Source organism: Rhinichthys klamathensis, unplaced genomic scaffold (assembly GCF_029890125.1).
Source record: "Rhinichthys klamathensis goyatoka isolate OS25496 unplaced genomic scaffold, OSU_Roscu_1.1 h1tg000191l_1, whole genome shotgun sequence".
NCBI lineage: Eukaryota > Metazoa > Chordata > Actinopteri > Cypriniformes > Leuciscidae > Rhinichthys > Rhinichthys klamathensis.
Genome location: NW_026606717.1, coordinates 6,819,095 through 6,834,664, shown reverse-complemented (window position 1 = coordinate 6,834,664; position 15,570 = coordinate 6,819,095). Strand labels below are relative to the sequence as shown.

The 15,570-nt window shown below is 37.3% G+C and overlaps 2 protein-coding genes across 3 annotated transcripts in view; both read right to left on the bottom strand.

Moving 5' to 3' along the window:
- Positions 1–707: 707 nt before the first annotated feature.
- Positions 708–1,700, bottom strand: zgc:110222 (uncharacterized protein LOC550336 homolog). Its single transcript, XM_056262245.1, has 2 exons — positions 1,299–1,700; positions 708–1,135 (listed from the first exon to the last, which is right to left on the bottom strand). Exons 1-2 carry the CDS (start codon positions 1,555–1,557, stop codon positions 909–911), a joined length of 486 nt encoding a protein of 161 aa, XP_056118220.1. The 5' UTR covers positions 1,558–1,700; the 3' UTR covers positions 708–908.
- Positions 1,701–2,482: 782 nt separating this feature from the next.
- map4k6 (mitogen-activated protein kinase kinase kinase kinase 6) overlaps positions 2,483–15,570 on the bottom strand; it is a 30,311-nt gene continuing 17,223 nt past the window's right edge. Inside the window, exons 14-32 of one of the 2 annotated variants that reach the window (XM_056262230.1) lie at positions 13,316–13,374; positions 12,869–12,915; positions 12,575–12,613; positions 11,946–11,979; positions 11,560–11,863; positions 9,621–9,739; positions 9,423–9,464; positions 8,385–8,469; positions 6,924–7,003; positions 6,586–6,646; positions 6,362–6,485; positions 4,675–4,733; positions 4,485–4,588; positions 4,228–4,402; positions 3,976–4,044; positions 3,149–3,235; positions 3,002–3,072; positions 2,869–2,924; positions 2,483–2,784 (exon numbers count right to left, since the gene is read on the bottom strand). In XM_056262230.1, coding sequence (XP_056118205.1) covers positions 2,697–2,784; positions 2,869–2,924; positions 3,002–3,072; positions 3,149–3,235; positions 3,976–4,044; positions 4,228–4,402; positions 4,485–4,588; positions 4,675–4,733; positions 6,362–6,485; positions 6,586–6,646; positions 6,924–7,003; positions 8,385–8,469; positions 9,423–9,464; positions 9,621–9,739; positions 11,560–11,863; positions 11,946–11,979; positions 12,575–12,613; positions 12,869–12,915; positions 13,316–13,374 — 1,703 coding nt within the window. In that variant the 3' untranslated portion in view covers positions 2,483–2,696. The remainder of the gene's footprint in view (positions 2,785–2,868; positions 2,925–3,001; positions 3,073–3,148; positions 3,236–3,975; positions 4,045–4,227; positions 4,403–4,484; positions 4,589–4,674; positions 4,734–6,361; positions 6,486–6,585; positions 6,647–6,923; positions 7,004–8,384; positions 8,470–9,422; positions 9,465–9,620; positions 9,740–11,559; positions 11,864–11,945; positions 11,980–12,574; positions 12,614–12,868; positions 12,916–13,315; positions 13,375–15,570) is intronic. The other variant, XM_056262231.1, reaches the window with a different exon arrangement.

Here is a 15,570-nt window from a genome sequence, read left to right as displayed (position 1 = left end):
TCAAATAGCAAATAGCATATAATGGAGCTCTATAGCCATCTAGTGGTTAAAGTGATTTATTACAAATTTTAACCTGTATTTTCCAAAAAAAATGGGCAAAAATCTTACATTAAATCTTGGTATTAATGTAAATTATCCATGGTATCCCCAGGAATGAAAGTTAGAAATCTGGGTCTTTTGTAAAGTTTATTTAACATAAAATGCTGTTTTTTTGTAAAAATCCTATTTAATTAAATATTTATTTATTTATTTATAGAAATTTTAAAAAAAATCACAAATTCTCCAAAAACTGCACAAATGTTGAGTAAAAACATTAATAAACAGAGTAAAATTATATTTGTTAAAAAAAATATATATTGTTCGGTTACAAAATTAAATGTTGTTGTCTGGGGTCCAATAGACCCCGAAGACCACGAGTGTGACTTTTTTTTGAAGACCATCAGAGGGTTAAAAAGTAATAAAAAAATGGCTTCCAGGCAGTTGTATCTAAAAACGAAAAATGTAAAATGATGCGTCTGTGCCAAAGTAAAATTCAAACATATTATAGGCCTATATATTTTCTGATCATTTATTAACAGGTGTTTTTAAAGGGACATAAGTTGTCTAAAAAAAAATGTCACAATGCCCATAAATTAGTATCATAAGTATTTTAAATGTTGTTAATTTAACAGGGTGGATGTTTTGGATGTTTTTCATCATCAACCATTTCATTGATTTTATTATAAATGGTTAAATTTATGTACCCAAGCTTGACCAAAATAACTTTTCAAATGTTTTACATCACCGTATCATGATTACACAAAAAAATATTTTTGAAACAGTTTGATTTTTCACATTTTATCATGTCCAAAAGGCACCGAATACCAGGACTGACCCAAACACTGTGTGTTTTGTTTCAATGTTCACTATCACGGATGAGAAGCAGCAGAGGGAAGTAGATGAACTGGGATGTGTACCGTCCACACATCTTTATGGCCCCTAGAATACATTGGTTCACTGAGCCAACGTGGGTTTGAGAGTCTTGTAAGGTATTTCACATTGAGTTCAGTCAAGCAGGCCGCAGTCTCCAGCTCTCTCATCTCTTCACAGGGAACATCCTCAGGACAACGCCATGTCTCCCCAACGTCAACCAGACCTGCACATATACAATGGTTAATATAGACACACAAACCCAAAAGTCACTTAATTCATATGCAAATAATAATGATGTGGTTGCTAGGGTGTGGCTAGAGCAGGGTATATTACTTACAGAATGCTTGCTTGAAGCATTAAAAAGTACTTTAATATTTATTATTCACCTGCTATAACACCACGTCCAAACCTGTCTCCAGACAGCAGAAGTTCCTCCGTTTGCTGGGTTGTCATTCCCAGCCTTTCAGTGAGGATGAGTCTCCAGTCCTCGTCCTCCCAGTCCTTCTGAGCGATGTGAACGGCTAGAGTGCAGTTCCGCATCTCTGACAGCAGGGGCCGCCAGCGGCTCTCTATTGTTTTCACGCCATTCAACACAAGGGTAGCGTACGGCTGGCGAAATGACAAGCAAGCCACCTCTAAACTCATTCTGAGAATACGCTATTTAACTCTTTATCTACAAATAACACGTTTAGGTAAGTCGTAAGTACAGCACATTCCCACTAGAGGTACTTTATTAAATAGACTCAAGGATAAGATTTGATGGACGACTGGATAAAGCGCTTCCTGTTTTTAAAATGTGCCTAAAAAAAAAGACGAGACACTGTTATAAAATGACAAACCCATGAAAGAAACAGCGCCCACTAGTGCTAGGACTTAAAGGGATAGTTCAACCAAAAAAGAAAATTCTGTCATTATTTACTCACGCGCTCATGTTGTTCCAAACCTGTACGAGTTTCTTTCTGTTTCACACAAAAAATATATATTTTTAAGAATGTTGGCGATCAAACAGTTGACAGTAGCCAGTGGCTTCCACTGTTTTTTTCCTACTATGGAAGTCAATGGCTACAACTGTTTGATTACCAACATCCTTTAAAATATCTTCTTTTGTTTTCAACAGAAGAAAGAAACTCATACAGGTTTGGAACAACACAAGGGTGAGTAATGACACATTTTTCATTTTTGGTTGAACTATCCAACTGAACTAACATGAAGCAAAACAAATATATAGTGCAGTGCAAGTCACAAGAATACAACAACAGTAAATAAAGTATTCATTAATTTATCCTTGTTGGTTACTTTTATTTAATGTATTTCACAATTTGGGGTTCTGGTGGATTTTCCATGGCTTTCAAGTTTTACAAAATTCTATCAATACAACTGATTTACTGGCCAATGAAAGATGATTCTGAACCACAGCACCAAAACATGTAGAAATTATTTGGGAGTTTTCCCAAAACAAGGAAAACACCAAACTGTCTAACATTAAATAGAACATCTCATTCGTTTAGTCAGTGACCCATAACAGCTTGTTCCACAAGTTATTTCAAAACTAGTGTAGGTCTACAGGTCACTTTCTCCCATGGTTGAACCTCGTGCCTCCAAATCAGCTCCAATTCCCGAGTCTGTTCCTCAAAGGCTCCGGAGAACTGTGCGTGCATCACTCCATCATGTCTTCCTCTGTTCTTGGAGCTTTCTGGGGTGATGACATGACCCTTTTAGTGGAGAACTATCGACCTTTGTAGTGTTTCCAGCTTTTGCTGAACATTCTCAGTGTCTCAGTCCCATCAGTAGGTGCTTTCATGCCCCGTGAGTATGTACAGGTTGCTCATGGCAGACGGATCATCCGTCGGAGTACTTTGCAAGATAATATCCCTGTGGTAACATTATATTATTAGTAAATGATTACATTTTTTCTATTACCAAAACATGTTGCTCAACCACAGTGTGAAAACATACCTAGTTGTTCCCAAAACCTGAAAAACTCGACTTCTGTCTGTGATCTCCTGGGTAACCTGAGATAAAAAGCATAATATTTCCTTCCTTTCTCATACATCAGTGAATCCATCATTGTTATAGATGTCAGGTTCACCTCATTAGTTTGTAAACTCCTTCCTTTCAGACCATGTTTCCAGAAGGCAAGGACACTGTCCTGTAGGCAAACTTCAAAGACAGCCACATTACCACCAGATGCAACAGAAGGAGGTAAACATGATGGCTACAGTCTGACAGGACTTACCCAGCGTCTGAATGGAAAACTCAAAAGCAAGCTCAGAGGTCTTCTGATGGCTCGGACATGCCTGCAGATTCACGACCTTCACTGTGTCTGAAACAGAATGGTCTGTTAATGGATTTGCTTCATTGGTTTGTAGGGGTGTAACAATACATCGTGTCACAATATATATCGCAATACAAAAATGCAACAATATGTATCGTGGATGATGACAATATGTATTGTGTATACTGTAGTTTAACCAAAATAAAAATTACTGTGCGAGAAAAAATTTCAAGTTTTCAGAGTTTTAGTGTCAGTACTACATTAAACTGCTATAATGTTGAATATAATGTATAATAATGCAATCTGGGAATATTTGTGGGTCCTGATAATGCCAAATGTCTTATGTTACCAGTAAAAAGTGGCCTACATTATTTTAAATATATCTAATGAGTGACAGAGTGCAAGCGTATTCGTCTAAAATAATTCTGTATTTTCAGCTTCAGAATCATGAATATTTTTATTCTGGTGTCACTATTGTCCATGCCTATTCATTTACCCCCACCATATAATATCAAATGTAACATTTTAATCAACCTTTTACTATATGTCTTGGAGTATCGCAATAATATCGTATCGTGAGTTCAGTATCGTGACATGAGGGTATCGTTACACCCCGTATTGGTTTGTAAAAACACAACAATCGTATTGACAATAATGCACCTATAATGGAAGTCTATGGGGCAAGACACTGCACTGAAATAAATGAGGAATTTCTGAGTTTAAATGAATTTAGATATTTGTGTGTGTGTGTGTGTGTGTGTGAGGGGTTATTTGTTAGAGGCCATTACTTTCCAGTGCGATGAGAACCGTGTCCCTGTCGAGTTGAATCACTTGCTTGACCTCCAGAGACTCACCATCTGCGAAGTCACATAACCTCCAGTCAAACATAAAAACACACTACCAATCAGTCAATGTCATTGTGGCAATGTAAATCATGTAGCTTATTGGAACGATTCTTTATATAAATAGTTTTTGTTGTTAAACAAACATGCAGTACAGTGACTTCACAGTATTTCGTGTGATTTTTGAAGTATCCACACCTGGCAGACTTTGTGGAGTGTCATCTAGGTGGATGATGTCAAAATGCATGTGTCCAGTGGTGTCTCTTTGGCTGGGACGGTTTCTCACCCCTACACAGACCTGTGGCAGCTCTTCCGTTTCCTGTACGAGCAGCTCGAAGATGGGCAGGGACTCTGGCAGACCGAGAGCAATGTGCTGAGAGAAAGAGAGAGACAGGAAAGTTATGCAACAGCGTAGATATTTTTACCAACCATCGCTCTTATCTTTCATTTCTCACCTTGAGCTGCATGAACTTCTGCAGAGGTTCATACCACATTAAAAGGATTAAACCAGATGGCACAGCGGCACACAGAAAGACGCTGTCAGTGTAGGGGTTTCGTACTAGAAGCAGAGAAATAAACATTAAGATGTGCATGAAATGCCCAGAGAATGATTCACACACTCCCACAGAGGTCACTGGTCCTCACCCACGCTGCATCTTCTACAGCCCTTGGTGTCTGGGATCTTTACTGACATGGCGTACTTCCTGGAGAAAAAAAAAAAGAGAATTACTGCCTATATGAATAAAGTCTGAGAAAACGGAGAACGGCTAGCTCAATGGCACAATGACAATAGTTAGGGGTAAGGAGTTCCATGGGCAACTTGATTCTTTTTTATTCTTAATAAATGTTCGCTAAAATTGACATTTTCATTATTTTATTTACTTATTTCTTAAATGCATAATACATGTTATTTGAAATAATACACATTTTATTTGAAATAAATGAAACTATATGCAAGTTCAAAAGTCAATGTTCAAAAAAGACGCATTAAATTGATCAGTAAAGACATTTATAATGTTACAAAATATTTGTATTTCAAATCAATGGTGTTCGTTTGAACTTTCATTTCCCTCAAAGAACCTTGAAAACGAAGTAAAATGGTTTCCCAAAAAAATAATAAGCAGCACAACCGTTTTCAACATTGATAATAATAAGAAAGGTTTTCAAGGATCACGTGATTGATAATATTTCACAATATTACTGTTTTACTGTATTTTTGATCAAATAAATGCAGCCTGGGTGAGCAGAAGAGACGTCTTTCAAAAAGGTTTTGTTTTATTTCACTAACCCCAAAACTTCAAACTTTTGAACAGTACACACACCACACACACACACACACTTTTGAACGTTCATGCAGCTATATACTTTTGTATATGTATATATATATATATATATATATATATACACACTACCGTTCAAAAGTTTGGGGTCGGTACGATTTTAAATACTTTTAAAAGAATTCTCTTCTGCTAACCATGGCTGCGCTTATTTGATTAAAAATACAACAAAAATCAGTTATAGTATTAAATATTATTCCAGTGTAAATCAGCTGTTTTCTGTGTGAATATATAGTAAAGTGTAATTTATTCCTGTGATCAAAGCTGAATTTTCAGCATCACCAGTGTCAGTGTCTTCAGTGTCAAATGATCCTTCACAAATCAGTATAATATGAGGATTTGATGCTCAAGAAACATTTATTATTATTATCAATGTTGAAACAGTTGTTGGTCTGTCAGTTGTACAGTTTTTTTTTTTTTTTTAGGATTCTTTGATGAATAGGAAGTTCAAAAGACTTTTGTAACATTATAAATGTCTTTACTGTCACTTTCGATCAAATTAATTATTCCTTGATAAATAAAAGTATTGATTTCTTTCCTCCAAAAAATAAAAATAAAATTCTCACTGACCCCAAACTTTTGAACGGTAGTGTATATGTGTGTATACACACACACACACACACTACGGTATATAAAATTTCATGTTGGGGTGATGTGTAACGGCTTTAACCTATTAAGTAAACAATTAAAACTTATATACACACACACACACACACACACACACATTTGGACTAAAATCTAAAAAAAAAAATGTTTATAATTATGTAAAAAAAACAAACAGTTATTATATTATTTAAATCTTATTGTAAGACCAGACCAACTGAAGGAAGAAGTTTAAACATTACATCTGTAAAATTAGTATTTTAGGTTTTTAGTTTTGACCCAGTGTGTCTCTTTCGACCAATAATTGTGCATCGTAATAACTCATATAACCTCATGAATGAACATCATACGGTCTTAAGCATTCCACATAGATTGACCGAACTGAGACAAACCTTGCGATTATCCTTGTGCTCAAGCGGTGTGCGTTAATGGCCAGATGTCCCTGTCTACGCTGCATATTTCTGCGGTACTCAAAAAGTGCAGGCAGACTATGAGAAGTCAACTGTGAGGACTTTCCTGTGGACAGAGGAGAGCAGGGAACCAGACAGACAATTCATGAAGACATCAGATCTTTATGGTAGATTGAATAAGGTCGTATTAATAACGCTGGACACACCTGAGACGGACATAAGAACGTTGTTCATCACGTACAACCAACTGCACCTCTGAGGAAGCAACTGGAAAAGAAACTAAACATTTCACACTTTTTCATGGGATATTTGCTCTAGTAAATTATGGAAGCTCGTTTCCACCCCAGAATTAAAATAATTAAATAAAAAGGTAACTTTATAGTATTATGCAACTTTGTATCTTTTATGTCTTGTAATGGTGCCTTTATATCTCACAGTGTGACTGTCTAATTTTGAACTTTTTTTCTTTCTTAAATATTTTCTACTCTAAGTTGGAAACAATTTAAGCATCTTCAAGTTAACTGAGTAAATAAAGATAATCTACCTTCTCCATACTGTCCTCGTGGAGCTCATTGAGGTTGAGGGTGTAGATGCCCTCCTCAGCACCCAGCATAAGGTATTGATCTATGGGTAAATATCAACAGACAGAAACTTTCACAAGTATGTTTTTACACTGTCTTGACTGAAACTGTGTTGTTATCGTTAGCTAAATCTATTTTAAAATGTTTTTGGTCATTTAAATGAAGCTCAAATAAAAGTATTCTAAAATTAGAAATGCTGCCTTCCCAAGTAACTGCACATTTACATTACATGGTTCAAGTGACCCAATTCTTTTCCTCCCATCTGGCACAGATCGGATATGACCCATGAACGTGTAAGCAAGGCTCATTCATATGTGGAAAAAAATCTGATATGAATCAGATACGTGCATTTGCATCTGGCATGTAAGCGGACAAATCGGATATTCCCCAGTCAATGCGAGTCATACGTTGTTGAAAAAGCGATGGTGGCAAATGACGTCAACGGCAATCACATGACTCTTTTCAATGGCGCAATGGAGGATGAAGGCTCAACCCAATGTTTTGCTGACTTTTAAAGATGGTCCGGAAAGCAAAAGCTTGTATTATCATGTCATCTGCGTCCATTGCAAATCACACCGTTTTTACTTCCATTTTGGCCTGAGCTTTTCTAGGTCAGTAAGTCTACCTTGGGTTGTTTCGCCATGTAAATGCAGATATCGGATGTGGGTCAAGTTTAAAAGAAAGTCATCAAAAAATCCAATATAGTCAACAAATCAGAATTGGACATCAAGACCTTCAGTGTAAATGCGGCCTAAATTTAAGTTTAAGTACTAAGACTTGGTTTCACAGACTGGGCTTAGACTAAGCCAGGATTAGGCCTAAGTTTAATAAGGACATTTATGTAGCTTTTATAAATGTGCCTCAGAAAAAAACTAAAAACATTACTGGTGTGCATCTTGAGACAAAACAATGGCACTGACATATTTTAAGATATATCAGTTGCTTTCAGTTAAAATAGCTCAAACATGCATTTTAGTCTGAACCAAAATGAATATTTTGTCATAATTTACTCACCCTCAAGTTGTTCCAAACCTGTATGAATTTCTATCTTCTGTTGAACACAATAGCATATATTTTGAAGAATGTTGGTAATCAGACATCGACTTCCACAGTATTTTTTTTCCTACTATGGAAGTCAATGGGCTCCATCTGGCTACCGACATTCCTCAAAATATCTTCTTTTGTGTTCAACAGAAGAAAGAACCTCATACAGGTTTGGAACAACATGAGGGTGAGTAAATGATGACAAAAAGTTCATTTTTTGGTGAACTATCCCTTTAAGCCATGTCTGTGAAACCAGGGATAAAATTACTAAAACTAAAACTGTAATGAAAATGATTTAAAGTCAGCATGAAACGGAAGTTGCAATTTTCTTTTCTTCCCTATTGTGATGTATAAATAGTTACTGCTAACTCTGGTCTTACCTCTGGTCTTTGGCAGAACCCATGTAACAGCACAGTGAGTCTTTAACGGACAGCCGTTGAATACTTTGGAGAAGCAGGCCCCCATCTGGAAAACAATTTATGATTCATTACAGAGCAATAAGAATCAAATTCAAACATGCAATTGAATTAGAAGCGCATGATTCTCTGTAACTTGGGTTCTCAAGTCTCACGCATTGGCCGTGAGACACACGCAATTTCAACCAGTTCACACGCTCACACGCCACACCGTGTATATCTCACGCTGAAAAGGCAATGCCAACCGAGTTGTCCTGCAAGCTTTATAACGTTGTATAAGAGGCGCATGCACACAAATATAAGTTTCCTGCCGCCAGCGCGTCCGCATCTCGGCCAGATTGCGTTCGTTACTAGGCAACTTATAGACGCGCGAAGTCCGCGAACACACACGGAAGTTCGGCCACCGCGACATCGCGCGAACACACGTCGTGATCAGAAAGTAAGTTGGAAGAAAGCTCGCCTAACATTTTTAGACTAGAACATTTAATATATAGCCCATCGTATACATTATTGATGCAGTCAAAAACTCTACAACTGCTTTGCAACCAGGCCAAAAGCTTTGGCTCAGTTTGGCTAAGGAAATGTTATTGGGTATGGGAAGGAATGAAGATGTATTTCTTCAGTTTATTTTAAATTCTATATTATACTGTATTAATAGTATTTCTAGTTACATTAAGGCTAAAGCAGAGTGCTCTTGGTAATATTGTATATCCTGTCAAAACATACATTAGCCTAATCATTGCCATTGCATTTGTATTTTTCAAAGATGTCAGGGAAAAATGCAAAAATATTTGTTTTTCCAAACATTTTGGAGCAATTTGTTATATATTTGTAGCCTAATTTTGAAATATAACATTAAAGAGTAGGCCTATATTTGATGTGATGAATTGCTCTGTCATTTATCAGATTTACCAATTGTTATAATTTCAATTTTTGCTGGTTAATTATGAACAATGGGTAAAATTGGGGGCGGGGATAGGCGGGGATAGGCTCTGTACGTACATGTACTTGCGGTGTAGGTGGCAGTCCATGGACAACGGCTGTCTGGAATCAATGAAAACAGAATAAAGTGTGAGAGACCAATGAAAGATTGGCAATGTTTAGACCTTTAGACAGATTTTCATCAAAATCTGATATGGTTTGACTTGACCTGTGTAATATTTTCTTAATGTTTTGTTATGAGTCTCTTGATCTACTTACTGCGTCGTCTGGTTTCCTTCTGAGAGTGCTCCATTCTGGGGAGAGAGGGGGGTCAGGTGGGGGGAAATTATTCCTGGGTCCTCCTGGGTCTGGAGCGACAGAGCTCTCTGCTATCAAACCTGTTCAACACAGCGGCTGCGTCAGTGTTTGGCATTTAAGCTGGTATTATTTGTGTTCCATAAACTATATTATTTTCTCTGGAGTGGTGTGAGCTGATGCTTCAGGATCTGGGATGAAAACCAAAAGGCTGTAGGTTCAAACCCTGAAAGTGCTATGCAGTTTCTAATGTGTTTTGAGTGGTTTTAAAGGCCCCCTGATTTAAAAAAAAAAGAAGTTTTTTAGCTTTTAGTATGAATATGTTAGCCTTCAGGTTATAAATAAGCTGGTTCCAAAACAATGACAAAATTCGCATTTAGGAGATATAAGCATTCAACACTTACAGTCTCTCACTTCCGTTAAAATGGATCACGGATTTTTATGACATCACCGCGGGCTTCAGCTTCTGTCCGATCAAATGCTCTGTAGACTCTGAAGTGTCCCGCTCCCTATGCTATAAATACCACCTGGCCAAAGCGGTTTTAAAGACCCTGATATACTTCAAGCGAAATCGAAGACGGAATTGTGTGAAATCGTTTCGAACAAAAACAGGCCAAAACAACGTTTGTTTGGAGTTTGTTTGGGGAGTTTCAATTAGCTTGCCAAAGCAAACTTTCAAAAAAAGGAACGAACTACCATATTCATCTAAATGTTCGCTAAGAGTGTATCACTGCCCACGTATTTCAAAATCCGAAAAGAGAAGAACGAAAAAGACTTTGCCGTTAGTATATTGGGGCCTTAAAGACCCACTCCGATGAAAATAATGTTTTTCTAGGTGTTAACATGTTCTTGTGGCATTTTTCTGATGTTAGAGGACATATCTTGATAAAAATAAGCTCAAAGTTGTATTTCTGAGTATTTCTACATTCAAATGGCTGTGAATCAGTAGCAGACGCTAAAATGCCGGCTAAAATAGACTGGGGTTGTGACGTAGTAACTCCACTGGGCGTCTCCACACGCGACGTCTTGGAGTGAAATAATGATCAGTGATCTGTGATAACTTTGATCAACTTCGGATAATAATAATTAACGTGTATATAATACTGTTGCCCCACCGGTATTGGGGGTGTAAGCTAGCGGGAGAGACAGAGCTCTCAGCAACGGGCAGGGGGAGGGTCGTCTCCGTGCCAACGGCTCCGCCCATAACGCAGAGGCGAATTGCTAATGAGCTACTGCCGCTCTGCTGAAGCGAAGTCCCAGAAAACGGCACAGATTTTGTGATTTGGGCTAAAAATGGCATAATCATAATTTAAAGACCACTGGGAATGTTTAAAAATAGCTCAAAATATGATCGGAGTGGGACTTTAAAGGGTTAGTTCACCCAAACATGACCCCATAATTTGCTCACACTCAAGCCATCCTAGGTGTATGTGACTTTCTTCTTTCAACTAAACTCAATTGGAGTTATATTAAAAAATATACAGTTGCTTCCAAGCTTTATAATGGGAGTGAATGGTAACTGAGATTTTGAAGCCCAAAAAAGCGCATTCATCCATCATAAAAAGTAATCCATACGACTCCAGGGGGTTAATAAAGGCCTTCTAAAGCGAAGCGATGCGACTTTGTAATAAAAATATCCATATTTATAACTTTACAAACTATAATCACTAGCTTCCAGTAACGGCCATACGCGAGTCTAGTTCCGGCGGAAGAGTGACCTCTGACCTGGCGTTTTCAGAACGGCGTGTCTCGCGCGAGTGCAGCGGTCAAACACGTCCGTCTAGCGCGTGTTTCCATAGAAAAATTATGGAAAAGTAGCACAGTGGAATTGAAAAACGCGTTCTGTGTGAACGGCCCCAAAGTGTGGTCATACGCACATACTCTTTGAATTGACTTATCTCACCTTCAGTTGGTGTTGAACAGAGGGAACCCAGACTGGTGGAATGACTGAAGAAGGAGGAGTCTGTGAAGAGGGAGGAGTTTGTGAGGAGTGACAGGTCAGACAGCGTTGAACCAATCAGCAAAGCTGATTCGCTGAGTATGGCAGGGTTAGTGTCAGGGGCGGGGTTCTTCAGAGGGGTGGAGCCAATGAGAGGTGAGGAGAGGGAACAGAGAGCGGGAGATAATTTCTCCTGATTGGTTGTTGATGGGGGAGAAGAGACCACTCTCTTCACAGTCCCATATTTATCCTCTTCATCCAGTGAGTGCTGTGGATTAAACAGACATGAGTTATGTTATTCTACAAGATATTTGACTTTTACATACTATTTTTATTTCTTTGTTCCCTACCGCAGCTGAAGAGCCCCTCTTTATAGTCAAACTCCTGCAATAGAGCAAGGAAAAATTAGACATTTCATAATTTTTACTAAGTTATATTTCTCACGTTATTTACCGTAAAGAGGTTGGAGGGTTGTAGATTTAATCTTAACTTTAGGGGGACAAACAGAACACTTTCTTCACAAAACCGATTGCAGTCCCAAATAAATCTAACATTTTGTTCCAAAATTAAAGCTAACAAAAGTATTCTTCACTACAAAAAAATAACCTAATTAGCATCTTTGTCTTCTTTTCCAATACAAAATATATACAGATGTTTAAAACATCCTCAAAGGAAATTTCTCTGATAAGCAAAACTGTAAGTTATCAACAAGGAGGTGACCAAATATTCCCTACAGAAATAAATGTAATAATTATAATTCTCAGACTAGGGGGCATTATAGATATAGACCTGGCTATTCTTTGTTTTGAAAGAAAGTATCTTAACTTACTTCAATTTAAACATTCTTAATCAGACAAAAATCTGATTAAGAATGTTTTTTGCAGTGTACCTTGACAATGATTTATAATTTTATAGTTATAGTTTTATTTTTTATAAATTTATAGTTTTGTCTGTGTCAAGACATAACAAGTCAGTTTACCTTTCCATCAAGGCCTCTTCCACACATTCTAACAAACTCCTGCAAAATAAAAAAGTTTAAAAAAACAATGCAATTCTTAAAACTAGTGCTTTTGAGAAAGATAAAGTCTTAGCTAAATTTAACAATATATTCATCACATTCGACTTTTATAAGTGATTGACAGAAGTCAAACCCCTCAGCCAATCAATGTTTTTGGGTGACCTACATACGTTAGCACATCACACTCAACATTTACAACTATCACCATTACTTTAGACTAGTAAGAGTGAATATATATATATATATATAACCCACGGTGAGTCCTTGTCCGCACTGATAGAGCTCCAGTCATCACACGCCCCCTGATGAAGAACAAGAAACCAATCAGTAATTCAAAAAGCGTGTAAAGTAACATGTACTCTTTTGCATATGACTGAAGCTTTATTTAAAGGAAAAGTTCCTCCAAAAATAAAACAATTGTCATCATTTACACACACCCTCATGTCATTTCTTTCTTCCATGCAACACAAATGTTTTCAAGTTTGGTGTTTTGTGTCCATTTTGTTATTGTATAGAAATGAGCGACAGAAGACATTGTTTTAAACTTCTCCTTTTGTGTTCCCGTCATACAGCTTGGGAAACTATATAATGATGACTGAATTAAAATTTTTAGGTGAACTATCTCTTTAAACACAGTTCAAAATACTTTTTTTTATACATTGGACAAAGTAATTCCAATTTCATTCAATTGTTTAATCTCACCAGATCAGGACAGGGATCCGTCTCCTTTCTCATTGGTGGCCAAAACTTCACTTGATCAACTGGAAAACAGAAAAAGCGAAGGTCTTGAGCCAAAACAGAATCACTGTATTCAACTGCATCATGCTTCCCCTTTCACGTACAACCGTGTGGTAGGGGTATAACGTGCCACTTTCTATTGTCTGCGTGACTTTCTAACATGCAGATTTGGATGCACACTCATGCATTTAGCACACAGACATGAACCTAAAGACACACTCAGAAACACACACGCGCACACAATACGTCCTTTCATAGCTCTAGAGTGGCTTCTCAGTTACAATAGCTGCTGTTGTCCAGTTAGCCTTGGCTTGTGGCCGTGGCTTGCTGTAATCTACCAAACCACAACAATGACTCTCACTGACTAATGTCACATTCTTGTTCACTCCTGATTAGCCGGTTGTTACTTGTGAGGTGAGGTCATAACGGTCATATTACTCTACAGTTCAAAAGCATTGTCATGTTTCAAAAGCATATGCAACTTGAAGTAATAATAGAAATGAAATAAAAGAGACCTTATTCCTTGGTCTAAAAGACCAACAACTGAAAATGAGCTCCAAAAATGACAAATTTTTGCGACATTAAAATACATTGATGATCGATTATGTTTACATGCCATGGTAGGGTTTTGTGTATTTGTGAGTGCCATTAATAATTTCACATGTGAAGTGGGTGGGATTCTTTAAGACAGCCTTTCTCAAACTTTTTTCAGTCAGGGCACCTTTCAAAAGTGCATAAAATCTCAAGGCACCCCAGTGTAAAATATAATTTAAAAACACTGCATAACCCAAATGTAAATGCAAATGTCCTGTTTATTTAGACAGAACAGTAATGAACAGAGCATAATACGAACTGTAAATAACAATAACAATAATAATAACAATTTTATAGCACCTTTTGGTATATTGTGGTCAATAAAACAAATTATTTGCTTATAATTAACATGACAATGTGTACAAAACTAAAGTGGCCTAAATTCACGTTTATTTTTACGTTTCTGTCAGTCTGAGGTGTTGTTGCTATAACGCGTTGCTATGGGTTGCCGCTGCGTCACTTGCGTCAAGTTGTGTGTGTGTCTTGCTTCGGTCTTGACTCTTGTGAGACGGATTTTTATGGTTAATTTTATATATTTTTTATATTTATTTATATTTATATTTTTATATTTTCTGCACTATAAGGCGCACTTAAAAGCCTTTAATTTTCTCAAAAAACGACAGTGCGCCTTATGATCCGGAGCGCCTTATATATGGATGGTGAACACACGTTCACCAAGACGGGGAGACAGCGCCGGGCGACTTACGCCACTATCTGCCAATGGATCGTGGATGCCTGGGCTGATATATCAGTCTCAACTGTGATCCGAGCTTTCACGAAGGCAGGAATAATCTCTTTATCCTGTTTTCGGTCGAAGTCCACAATAGTTGATTGTCGAGTTCGCGCGCGCGATCAAACCTCCTCCATGTGTTCAACATCTGATTCGGATGAACTATCCATTTGAGCTGATATTCTCAGAACACCACACAGCACCGTCATCGGCTGACAGCTGACAGTCTGTGAGTCTCCACTGTTGCTTAGTTACCAATGATCGCGCGCGATAAACATCATTTTTATTCATATCTTTCACATTTACTGCAGTCAGATTCACCGTGTTCACTCACATGGCTGTGCACTTGTAATGACACATTGAGGTTGTTAAGAGGCTAAAAGCAGGTTTAAAACTTGCCCCGTTTAAGTCAACAGGGTGCAAATTTTAAAAAGAGGATAACACGGTGTAGGCAACATCGTTTTTTTACCGTATATATTTTCGTATATATTTATCTAAAATGAATTTACAATTTTATTAATACGTTCATATGTTTAAAAAGAAGAAGAATGTATTTATGTAAATATATTTATATATGAAATAACAGATTATTTTTAGATTTCTTTTTTTTAGCCTACGTAATTTTTTGGCGGCACCCCTGACACAGTCAGGGGGCACCCCAGTGTGCCGCGGCACCCACTTTGAGAAAGGCTGCTTTAAGACACAATACCAAAAATGGCCACTTAAAGGGATAGTTCACCCAAAAAATGTAATTTTATCATTACTCTTTAACCTCATGTCATTCCAAACCTTTCAGTGTAACACAAAAGAAGATATTTTAAAGAATGCTGGGAACCAAACAACATTGGAGCTCATTTACTTCAATTGTAGGGACAAAATAACAGAGACATTTCTC